Raw genomic sequence first — 12,325 nt, 5'->3', positions numbered from 1 at the left:
AGATTTTATATTTGCTGCGATAAATGTCAAGATTGGTTCCATGGTCGGTGTGTGGGTATTTTACAATCGGAAGCGGACAACATCGATGAGTACGTTTGTCCGAATTGTCAACGAAACTCTTCTGTTAATTTTGCTAACATGAAAAATCTTAACGCAAAGGATCTTGATCTCTTAAAGAAATTAATTAAACAAATACAGGTAAGATAGTTACAAACAATAACATAAATTGTAGGTAGTGTTTTGAATTTGATCATTAATATTACAAATTTAAATATTCAGGCACATAAGAGTGCTTGGCCATTTATGGAGCCAGTAGACCCAAACGAAGCACCAGACTACTATAAGGTTATCAAGGAACCGATGGGTAAGTATTATTTTATATTCAAAACACAAGTACAAAGTAAACTAATTTCTAGACTAGTCATAGTTAATTTCATAATTTCCATCATTATATCGAAATCTTACGGTCGCATTTTAATGAGACATTACATTATATTTTTACTAATTGTGTTTACAGATCTACAAACGATAGAATTGAGGATAAATGACAGATCTTACAAGAAGTTAAGTGAATTTATTGGAGATATGACGAAAATATTTGACAACTGTCGTTATTATAATCCGAAGGAGTCACCTTTCTTTAAGTGTGCAGAATCCTTAGAAACTTATTTTGTTCACAAGATTAAGAGTTTAAGAGAGAAGTTCTCTGAAGGAAAGTAAGCAATCAAAAAAGAAACAACAAGAAAACTGTAACTATAAACGAGTGGAAGTGCGAAGCATCGGCGATTTAATTTGTGCAACAATATTGTGTAACAGAAATGATCTGTGCCAGTAGAAAAAGAGACGTTAAAAGTAGCCATAAGTATATAAGAGTAGGTCATATAAGTTCACTATTTATTAGAATTGTGTGAACGTTTGATTTGCCTTCGCGAAAGCGAATCTTATTTGAACCGTGCCGTACAGTGAATTTTGAACCCTAACTTGTAACATTTTAGACTTAACAAAACATATACAAAGATGCTACTAGATATTCAACTAAGAAATGTTATAAAAATGACTTTTCTTATTTCTGTAAAAGCATCGTTTATTCTAAGACTATAAATTATATTTAAATTTCGGATACTATATATTATTCATAATAACCATTTCTATTGTTTATTTATATATGACAATAAAGTATTAGTTCATTAAATTTACAGTATTTGTATAATTTTTTTAACAAAATTTATTTTAATATAACGATACTAGCGAGGTGTACAATTTAATGCATAGAATCAGAAAATTTAAGAGCAGTATGTAATCAAATATCTTACAGTCATAAAAAGTGCAATACAAGCTTGTTACGTTTATTCTATTTAAAAAAAAAAAGGAAAAATTGTTAATTCTTTGTATCAGATCATCATAAGTTGTGGTTCAGAATTCATATGTTCTGCATAAGCGTCATTATTTATGTATAAAATCTATCAGATACATGTAATTGTGCATGTTATGAAAATAATTGCAAATATATCAAATCAATGCCACTGAACGTTTGAAACGGTGAGTTTTTAGCAATTTAATGCAATATATTTTGCAAAATCATGAAAAGTAAAGAAAAAAATAAAAAACCATTTCAAAATTCATTACCATTCAATAAAAAAGAGGAAAATGGTCCAATCGCTGTCATTATATCTCATCTAATAAGAAATGAAACAAGTTTTCTCTCAACGTAGATGTAAGAATTATTTAGCAAGCGCATAATAAATTGTACAAATTTGTTTATTGTGCTCACAAGTAACTATTATTATGTTATTTTATCACATAAATTTTCTATAAAATTCTTTATAAGTAATATGTACGATGTTAGTTCATAAGAAGCAAGCAGGTATGCCTGCTTTGTATATATCCAAATAGAAGTGTCTATAAGAATAGACTATAGAATTTTGGTTCTCATATGACGAGGATAAAAAAAGAAAACTCAATTACAAGAAACTGAATTTAATGAAAATATTGTTTATATTTTAGCTATTAAACTACAATTTGTGAAAATTATTGAACTATGCTATATTGCACATGTACAAGTATATTCAGTTTCTATATTCAAAAGAATATGAAAAGGCAATATTATTTCATGGACATCTAATTAACAAATATATATATGTATATACGTATATGTATATATGCGTATATACACACATGCATCATACATACCCATATAAAAGGAAGCAAGAAAAAGCCGCTTCTGATATTTCATTAGCGAAATACATGAGTGAAAGTATATAGTAAATTTGACTCTTAAAAATCGAGGAATCAGAGAACTTTTATGAATTAAACTACACGCAGATTTATTCTGTGAAGATCTAAAAAGTATTTCCATAAGGAAATCTATTCTCTGATATTAAGAATTGTCGTGGTTTCGTGTATGTACATTAACGTGTATGTTTCACGGGTTCAAGATGTATCTTGACGATCGTCAACCATTTGTTTAAATAAAAAAAAGCAGATCGCTCAAAGCAGGTTGTACATTTTTGCCAGGATAATGCTTGTACAGTATTTTTAATTCAAAGTTCACAGAACCTGGCACTGATCTGTTTTTTACCTTCGACTTTCGATTATAGTTACAGAATACATATAGTTCGTTACTTTGCCCACGTTTATACACCGCATTAGCTTTACCGTAAACTCGTTCCGAGTAGTCGTATCATATGTATCTCGTTAATTTATCGAGGCTCCATTTTATCTTTGCTAGAATGTACTTTGAAAGTGTCCCTCAGAAATGCATGAATGTATCTATAATTATTGAAATATTATCATTTTTATCTTAATTCTCCTGCTTAATTCTTTGTCATATTTTGAGTTTAAACTGCCAGCGTTCTTCGAAATTCTGTCTCTCAGTTTATTTAATCGGTATATTGCAAAGAATTAAGCGAATATTTTAAAAAGAATTTTATTTCGAAAAATATGCCTCGATGAATTTACTCTTTGAGATCTAGTGTATGTTTGAAATTCTTCCATGTTGCCTCAGAATATTTTCAATTCGTAAAGACTTACGAACAAAAGTTAATAAGAAAGAAGTATTAATAAGTATTCGCCATAAGCGTTAATGCGAGCGAAATAAGTATGTACGCCAATCTGAAGTGTGATGCTCCGTACTAGAATTATTTATTTTCTGAGACAAACGGAAGATGCAGATTGTATCTCAAAGGGTTAATTCTCTAATATTTATTACGAGATTCATGTGAAGTCATAAAATCATTGAATACTCTTAAAATTTTGAATGCGTTTAAAATAAACTTAGCCAAACTACGATCATTCTGTTGAGTATTTCTTTCTTATATAGGAGCGATATTTGACGATGTATTGGAGTAAAAGTTTTTTCTGTAAAAAATTGTAGAAATACTTTAAGACGTATATTAGATATTAGCTATGTAAGTTTTGGCATGCTACTGAAGTGTAAAAACTGGGTGAAGAAATTGCAGCCATATACATTTTGTGCTGCTCTGTTTCCCTTTGCCCGCTTATTAATCATGTAACGAGGTGTTTATTTCTATTAAGAGAAAAAAGCAACAAAGTGTGATTACATAACTATATTCGTCTAAATCTAATATTACTAGTTTATAATAAATATATTTGTACTAATTTTAATCATAAACTTTGTTGTTTTTATTGCACTATAAATATAAGTTAGAGGAAAGCATAGTATGTTAATTTACCTTTTTTAATTTTAAATTGCTTAAAAAATAATAAACTGCTGTATGACAGTGGCTTCATGAAACTTCAAGAAAGCATATTAATACCGTTTAGTAATTCATGTTTAATTTTATTTGCATACAAAAATAATCTTCATAAATGAATAGTTACAAATAGTTTTAAATTACTTTAACATTAGTATTCCTATTATTGTTCAAGGGGGGATAAATTTAAGTAATAGTTTGAAATTCAAGTAATACTATATAGAATCTATATTAACAGTTATTTACATTCTTCTGTCATGATTTGAAACAAAAGTAAAAATATGTCATTTATATGAATGGATTACATATATACATATATTAAAATTTCATAAATTCTCTATATTCATGACAATATTCAATAATAAAAAAAACTTTCTTACAATATGTTATGCAAAAGTATTATGTATTCTGTTCGAAAGAACCCAAAACCTCGTCGTAAGTACAAAGTAACTATGTTGAAGGTTAATACTAAAAACATAAAGCATTACTGTTAGTTTCGATGTATTACATTTGTTAAATAATATATATATAGAACTTCATCATGTGCCAAAGGCACCTTTACCTGGAGAACCTGCAAAACCATATACACTTACTGAAATTCCTGGACCAAGGTCAGATGCTCTCCTCAATGAATTTTCTAAAATTCAGGTTTACATTACTATTATAAAACTCAAATTTTATTAAAAAATAATGTATGTTAACATATATGTATATAATTATAAAATATTACAGCAAATAGGGTCCATTCAATATTTTGCAGACTATCAAAGATCTGTTGGAAATTATTTAGCAGACATTGATGGAAATGTTTTCTTAGATATGTATATGCAAATTTCCACCCTTCCTCTTGGTTATAATCATAGATCTATTCTTGCTGCATTATCATGTGCAGGGAACCAAGTAAATATAATTCAAAATTATTATTGAACAAAAGTATTGAAAAACTGACAAAATAATATATTTTTAGCGGGTAATAGCAAATAGACCAGCATTAGGTTTATTTCCTGGTTTAGAGTGGCCATGTAAAATTCAAGATACATTGCTTCAACCATGTGTAAGATATATTTAATTAATAAAGTTGAAAACCATATATATTTTTTAATTAAAAAGAAAATATGGTATAACAACAAATGGTAATATCAGTGGAATTACTCAAATGTAATATTATTTCATCAGGTAGCTCCAAAAGGACTATCATGTGTTTTTACAACCATGTGTGGTGCTTGTGCAACTGAGCATGCTATACAAATGGCATTCATAAAATATGCAGAAAGATGTCGTCGAGGCGAGACTTTCACAAAAGAAGAAAAAAATAGTGCAATCTTTAATAAACCACCTGGTTGTCCTGAATTATCTATCCTTTCTTTTAAAGGTATCTTAACATAGTGTTGTGTTAAACACTAGTGTAGTTAAACACTATAAATTGATGAAATTTATAAAATTAGGAGGATTTCATGGTAGAACCTTTGGTGCAGTGGCACTATCACATTGTAAATATATAATGAAAGTTGATCTACCTTCTCTTCCATGGCCAATTGCACCTTTTCCACAATATTCTTATCCTTTGGATCAGCATGAAAAAGAAAATAAGGAAGAGGATGCACGATGCATAGAACAAGTAAATCTAACATTTATAAATTTAAACTAACATTCCTTCAAAAATTGGTAAAATCTGTATTCAAACGTTATTTACAAGGTAGAAGATTTAATAGAACGATACGAAAAGTCAATGCCAGTTGCTGGTATCATAGTTGAAGCAATACAATGTGAAGGTGGAGATAGACATGCTTCTCCAGATTTCTTTCAATGCTTACAAGACATTACTAAAAAAGTAAATATTTACCTTTTATAAGGTACATTGCAACAAATATTTCAGACTATAATGTAAATTAACTTTACAGAAAGGTATTCCTTTAATATTGGATGAAGTACAAACAGGAGGTGGTGCAACTGGAAGAATATGGGCACATGAATATTTTGAATTAAATACTCCCCCAAATATAGTCACCTTTAGCAATAAAATGCTAGCTAGTGGATTTTATCATTCCTCTGAATACATGTAACGTACTTGTCGATTATTATAGTAATTAAATATATGATCCTATAATCGTCATGCACTTTTTTATGTTATTCACGTAGGCCTAGGCGTCCGTATAGAGTATTTAATACATGGATGGGTGAACCAAGCAAAATACTGATGTTAGAGGCAGTACTACAAACTATTGAGGCAGAAGATTTATTAACTCATGTTTGTCATGTTAGTAATTATTTGCTTTGTCAATTAAATACATTACAGCATGAATTTCCGCATCTTATAAATTCCGTGCGAGGTAGAGGCTTTATCATTGCATTTGATATGGCATGTAAAGATTTGAAAACTAAAATAGCCCAGCAAATGCGTTGTAAAGGTAAAGCCAAAATTTTAATAGACACTTGAAAATTTTAATATCTTATTATCACACTAATAAATTTATGAACATCAGGTATTCAAGTGGGTGATTGTGGGACAAAATCAATTCGGTTAAGACCATGTCTAATATTTGGAGAATATCACGCTGATATTTTTTTACAAATTCTTCGTGATTGCTTACAAGAACTCTGTGAAAGCTGATATTCTTGTAAATTATATTTTACATTTTTATTGTACCATATATTTATTAAATGTATACTTCAATAAAAAAATGTACGTTTTATAATGCTATTATGTTTGCTTTTCATTATTCAGTATATTATGTAATAATTATAGTTCAGGTGTATTTCTTATGACTTTGTTCAAATAAAATTTAAATATCGCGGTTGTAATTTTATTACCGATCAAGAACCAAAATATCGTCTGTGTATAAAGGAAATCGATATCAGCATGGCGGTAAAGGAGCGGCTCCATTCAGTGTGATTGGAAATCAAGATTATTATGGCTCAGATTTTATATTACATAACGGGAAAGTGCATTTCCATCGAAGTGCATTTTTCGCGACGCTCAGTAGCATCGTGAGCGACAGTAAGAATAGAACGGAAAATACGACATTGAGTTTGCCGTAGCTAGTGGGAAAAGAAAACGAAGAGAAGAGGTTTTGACATTACAACTGACAATCGTAATTGAAGTCTCAATCTCAGCACGCTGAAGCGTAAACAATCACCATGGCAAAGTACGAAGATATTGCGTAACGCTAGCTTTATCTAATTATAGCAGCGTAGAAAGTGCATCCCTAATTCAATGATAATGCTTTGTTTACTATGCCACGCTGCACACTGTATTGCTGTTACACTTGATTCACCGATTTTCTCAACAGCATGTCCCTTTTTAAATCATTAATTTTTATTAAAGAGAATGCTGATTTTAAGTTGGTGTGAGTTTATAGATTATTGGTCAAGAAATTTTCGTATCTCGTGATACTTTTGCTATGTTAATTTACGATTACGTATCTTTTTACATTATTTGTTCCAAAAGAATACATTTTTTAAAATTTTAGATTTATTTCGTAGTTAGTGAAAAATCATTTACGATATTGTATACATGTATGTATGTGTGTACATGTAATTAACTGATTTATATTTATTTATAATTTCATTGTTTTATTTTTTACACAGTATAAAAGTTGTATAAATAAAACAAATTTGCATTTTTTGTATTAGTTGCATTAATATATATCATCTGTAGAGTGTATTTATGTTAGATTCATAACTTTCTGCTAACTTTTAGACTTTGTATATATTTTATATAAGTATGAATAAAATGTTATTTTTAGTAATTAAAATTATATCGAAATAGAATTTTCCTTTTTGTGTTCCTAATAATAGCACAAGGTACTATTCATAAAGACTGTTAGTTTAACTAAAGTTAAGTATGCTCACATTGCTTGCTCATCAATTCAATAACTACATATAACTACTTGTACTGAATAAACTAGAAAAACCTCTTAATTATTTTAAGTATTACTAAATCATGATAAATACAGTGAGTTCTTATAGTAAATGTACTACTGTATACAACAGTATTTCCAAAGATGTATTCTAAACTGTAATCTTATCTCACTTATTTTGTTATCGGTTACTGGTGCAGCTAATCAGTAATTTTCTGTTCACAATTGTTTACTTCATAAACTCATTCGTGTATCAGAATCTAAGCAAGTTATAGACATTAATATTATGTCTGTGATTTTCTAAAAATGAAACTTGTTAGATTTTTACAATTGTGTATAAAACAATTTTATCAATTACTTCAGGGTAAGCTACTTTATTTGTGGAAAAACTCATTTTATTTTTTATTAATGTGTGTTTATATGTGGTATTACATAACTACTAACTTAATATTATCTAAGACTAAGTTATGTTGATTTTAAAATTTTTTTAGAGAGATGATGATAGTATTCGTTTATGACACTGCAAGGTGTTGTAAAGAAGATGATGATCCTGCAGAAGCAGTTATGTATTTTCATCCTGCATGGGTGTCTCTTACCCAAAGGCTAGCTTTAGCAGGTCAATTAATGGCTGTTAATCAGTTTCTTACAACTTCATTTTCTGCTCCAAAATCAATTACATTACAAGGAGGAAAATTTGTACTAAAGAAATTTGGACAATATGTACTTGTAAGTGTATTGTTGTCATATGTTTGCCTAAATAAATATAATTGATTGTAATTCATTTGAAGTTTTATGTGAGTGGAAATAAAAATATAAGAAAATATCATTGCATATATTTAGAAATAGTAAAACATACAACATGAAAATTACTATGTAGTACAATTTGGTAGTAGTTGTTATCTACTAAAGCTGTTACAATTATCAGTGTACTCCCAATGAATGAAATACATCTTTCTAATTACTTAATGTGTCACACTTAGTATTAACTAGTATTTAGCACATGTATATCTTTGTTTATTACTTTATAGGCAGTGGGGACTGATAGGAATATTCATGACTGGATTTTAGAAAGACGTGCAAACACATTAGAATCATTATTAAAGTTTTTTCACTGTGATTTGAATAAAATATTGGAATCATTTAACAATGACAGGAATAAGTTTACAGAAAAGCTCTATCAAATGTTTGAAACATATTTGCCAATACTTCAATATAGTGCCAATCTTTTCTCCAATATTCCCATTATTAAACTTCCAAAGGTAAGAAATATATGACACTAATTTTATTTCTATTTTATACATTTTTCTTTCATTTATATTCAATTATTCACTGTTATAATTGAATCTAAACAAATTTTGAATTTTTTAGAGTGCTAGTAATATATTTTTAGATGCAATTCAAGTTTTACAATATTGTCAAGAGACTAATGGTATTATGGGTGGTGCACTCTTTTATAATAATAAGTAAGTTACTTAAAACCTTTACTAATAAATTGTTTCTTCTCCTTTTATTTGAAAAACTGAATCTATTAATATTTTAGGGTAGTTGCTACACAATTGAGTGCTGAGTTGACCAAACAAATTGTTATAACTGATCCATATAGAATAAAGGTATATTAAATCTTGATATGTTAATGTTATATAATGCCTATACAATGTAAGAAAAGTTTTTAAAGTTAATCACTTATGCCCTACATACAAATATTTTTTTAGGCTCCTGCAGAGAGAATATCAACTGAATTTCATTTGCCTGTTGGAGTACAGTTATTACAGGTGTATATAGAACAAAAACAATTTACGAAACTTGTACAAGAAGCAAATAATGAACGATACTATAGTTCTTATTTAGATTGTATCTCAAAAAAGATGTTACAAAGAAAGGTAAGACAGTTATAAAGTTAAACTCTAAATGTTATGTAATAGTAAAATGGTTATATTTCTAGAACATGTCTAAGAACAGTAAAGAGCCTCCTTTGTCCGGAATGAAACGTGACACTTCTCGTATTTTTACTGTACCTGAAGAAGGAGAATTAGATTCATCACAGTACAACGATAATAGTCACTATGTACCCTCCGTTCCACTTACAGCTTACAGTTCTCCAGTAAAACGTAAACAGGAAAGTAAAACAGACCGTCCTAAATGTGTAAATCCTTTAACTCCTAGTGTTTGCTCTACACCCTTAAAAGATATTAATAGAGTATTACATGGTAATGCTATGTTAATATGTAACACAAATGAAGATGCAAATATTGAAACAGACGAAGAGAAAAAGGAGATAAAGACAAACGTAGATGATATTCCAAATGTTGTTAAGGAAGCACTAAGATGTAAACGTTTAAATAAATTAAGGAATGTTACACCAAAAGAAAAACTAGTTAAACGAAGAGAATTTCATAAAAAAAGCTTAAGCATGCATGATTTAGAATTGTCCAATTTATGCTCCAATCGAATATCAGTAAGAACATATGGATTAGGTTTGCCACAGTTAAAAAAGAGTATATCTCCAGAAGCTTCTCCTCAAAAGAAAGCTTTACATAAGAGACAATTCCATACAATTACCGATCCATGTTACCCTGTATTTCGATACGATGGATTACCAGTATCCCAATTCTTATATGAGCAATATATATCTTCGCATTACGAAGAGCTTAAAGATAATCGAGACAACACAATTAATCGTAACGACGTTTTAGCAAGTTTGAGTAATAACTGTAATGCAAAAAATGTAACAAACAACTGTGATACTGTGACCACAGATAAGTTAGAGGAACCAAATAATTCTCATGACATAAAATTAGATAATAAAGCGAAACAAGAAACTTGTCGTAGATCGATGAGTCTTCCTTTAAAACCACTCAACATTACTGACAACGATGACAGACGAAAATCAACATCAGAGTGTGGTAACGTGTATGATTTTCTTCAAAAGAAGAAATTGGATGGTCTACAATTAACACCTCTTATGTCTAAACTTAGTTTACTTGCTGATGAAAGAACTAGCGGTTTCTGTAGCAGAGAAACTACACCTAGCGAGTTTCGAGATTTATCTAGCTTTTCAACAGCAACAAATCAAATAATTAAACAAAAGTTGGAAGCAGTCAATAAAGAAACTGGTAGTGATGGTGAGGATGAATTAGAGGAGGACTGGATAATTGCTTCCAAGGATGAAGTTTGCCTTGAGAAAACGGAATTATTTCTCTGTGGTCATCAAAATATGGTGCTGGTTTTGTTAATGGAAAATGGAACTGCCAATGATCCTGATTTAATACACTCTCTTGTAAGTATGTTTTGATCTTTAATATGTAAGGTATTAAAAGTAAATTTTTAATTATATATGTATACATTATAGTGGCAAACTTGTGTGAGTACATTAGGAAAACTTGAAACAAGACTGCAACAATGTTTAGAACCTTTACCATCAAATGAAAATAAAGAATTATATAGTATTTTAAGTACTGATCCCCAATGGGATACAATAAATCGCTCTGGACTCTGGGGTGTTACTGAATTGGATATTGTTTCTTGCCTTCATGATAGATTTACACATGCCAACAATCTTACAGATATCATTGTCAGGTAATTATTTATACATTAGACAACTTATTTCAATTAGAATATTTTTGCATATGTCAGCTTGCTTTGGTAGATGTATTTATATCTTTTTGCTTAGTTGAAGTAATACTACTGCCTAAAATGCTAATAATTTTCAGAAAAAAGAATTATTATAATTTTAGAATATACTTTTCTTTACATGTTACATCATAAATGTACTACTAATTCGTTTATGTAGCTTTAACTTTAACAAATAATGTTCATGGTAATTTATCATAAAGTATGGTAACAAAATCAGTATATTTTATTAATTAACTAGAACGGAAGATACTGTTGTTTATGGTAACCAGTGTGGAAACGTAGAGGTATTTTATCAACAAGCAGTGGCTCCAAATACCTCTGGAGGACTTCCAACTCCTGCAGATTTAATGGGAATTGTGTCTCTTAAAGCAAAACGTAGACTGGAAAGAGATCATGGGATTGTATTGCTATAAATTATAATTATCTACGAATGCTTCCATCACAATCTTTTTCAAAATTGAATTATTTCACTCCATATTTTGTTTCTTTTTTTACATTCCATGGTATGCCAAATTAACCATATTATATAACATTTTGTACATATTTTTCCGCATATAGTAATAGGTCAATTTTTCGGATGTTTTGATGATATTGAGTAGAAGCATTCTCTTTACCTTGTTACGCGATAATACAAGGGCATTAAAAATGAGAATGAAATCGTTCATTTAGTAGTTAGCATGTAACAGTAGTTAAACTCTTATTGCTGTAGCAACGATTTTCGAATAATCATATATAAATATTACGTATACATATTAATGTGTATACAGTTAGTATTATATTTATTTAAAACGTCCACATCCTGAGTAAGAAACAATAAGTTCAAAGTTTAATATCTTTCCGAAATAAAAAAAATAATCAAACATTTCATTAATTTAATCGACTAAGACTACTTTTATGATGAAAAAACACTACATATTGATAGAAAAAAGTATTACCAAATTTTCTACACATATTTTTGTAATGAAGATCACACTACTGAGTATAATAATTTAAAAATTGGCTGTAATCAAAAATTTTTATATCATCCACTGTACCAACCATGCATAATAAAACCAGTGTTAAGGTATTGCTATTTTCTCGATCATAAAAGATATATTTTAATATGAAATGTTAATTTTT

The 12,325-nt window shown here is 29.1% G+C and overlaps 3 protein-coding genes across 3 annotated transcripts in view; all 3 read left to right on the top strand.

Moving 5' to 3' along the window:
- The window catches only part of LOC108573773 (nucleosome-remodeling factor subunit NURF301), a 13,858-nt gene extending 12,899 nt beyond the window's left edge, over positions 1 to 959 (top strand). Inside the window, exons 25-27 of the mRNA XM_017936251.1 lie at positions 3 to 198; positions 280 to 364; positions 518 to 959. Of these exons, the coding sequence (XP_017791740.1) occupies positions 3 to 198; positions 280 to 364; positions 518 to 720 (484 nt within the window). The 3' untranslated portion in view covers positions 721 to 959. The remainder of the gene's footprint in view (positions 1 to 2; positions 199 to 279; positions 365 to 517) is intronic.
- Positions 960 to 4,096: 3,137 nt separating this feature from the next.
- Positions 4,097 to 6,324, top strand: LOC108573769 (4-aminobutyrate aminotransferase, mitochondrial-like). The gene is made up of 10 exons (XM_017936248.1): positions 4,097 to 4,148; positions 4,246 to 4,361; positions 4,446 to 4,613; positions 4,681 to 4,767; positions 4,890 to 5,085; positions 5,159 to 5,331; positions 5,410 to 5,544; positions 5,615 to 5,772; positions 5,853 to 6,121; positions 6,197 to 6,324. The coding sequence occupies exons 1-10, from the start codon at positions 4,097 to 4,099 to the stop codon at positions 6,322 to 6,324; spliced, it is 1,482 nt and encodes a 493-aa protein (XP_017791737.1).
- Positions 6,325 to 6,947: 623 nt separating this feature from the next.
- On the top strand, positions 6,948 to 11,619 carry LOC108573748. The gene is given in 9 exon segments (XM_017936226.1): positions 6,948 to 7,060; positions 8,065 to 8,299; positions 8,602 to 8,832; positions 8,942 to 9,036; positions 9,114 to 9,183; positions 9,286 to 9,453; positions 9,516 to 10,850; positions 10,923 to 11,149; positions 11,445 to 11,619. Coding segments are annotated over 9 exon segments (2,649 nt in total).
- The last annotated feature ends 706 nt before the right edge of the window (positions 11,620 to 12,325 follow it).

This window comes from Habropoda laboriosa, unplaced genomic scaffold (assembly GCF_001263275.1).
Source record: "Habropoda laboriosa isolate 0110345459 unplaced genomic scaffold, ASM126327v1 scaffold126, whole genome shotgun sequence".
In the NCBI taxonomy this organism is placed as follows: Eukaryota; Metazoa; Arthropoda; class Insecta; order Hymenoptera; family Apidae; genus Habropoda; species Habropoda laboriosa.
Note: the sequence above shows the minus strand (reverse complement) of the source record. Positions and strands in the feature narration are given on the sequence as shown.

What these genes read in the sequence shown, in the direction of transcription:
- LOC108573769 (XM_017936248.1), top strand. Translation starts at nt 4,097, where the DNA reads ATGTTATGCAAAAGTATTATGTATTCTGTTCGAAAGAACCCAAAACCT. An exon ending in ATGCACGATGCATAGAACAA is followed by an intron (nt 5,332 to 5,409) that starts GTAAATCTAACA and finishes GTTATTTACAAG; the next exon opens with GTAGAAGATTTAATAGAACG. An exon ending in TACAAGACATTACTAAAAAA is followed by an intron (nt 5,545 to 5,614) that starts GTAAATATTTAC and finishes TTAACTTTACAG; the next exon opens with AAAGGTATTCCTTTAATATT.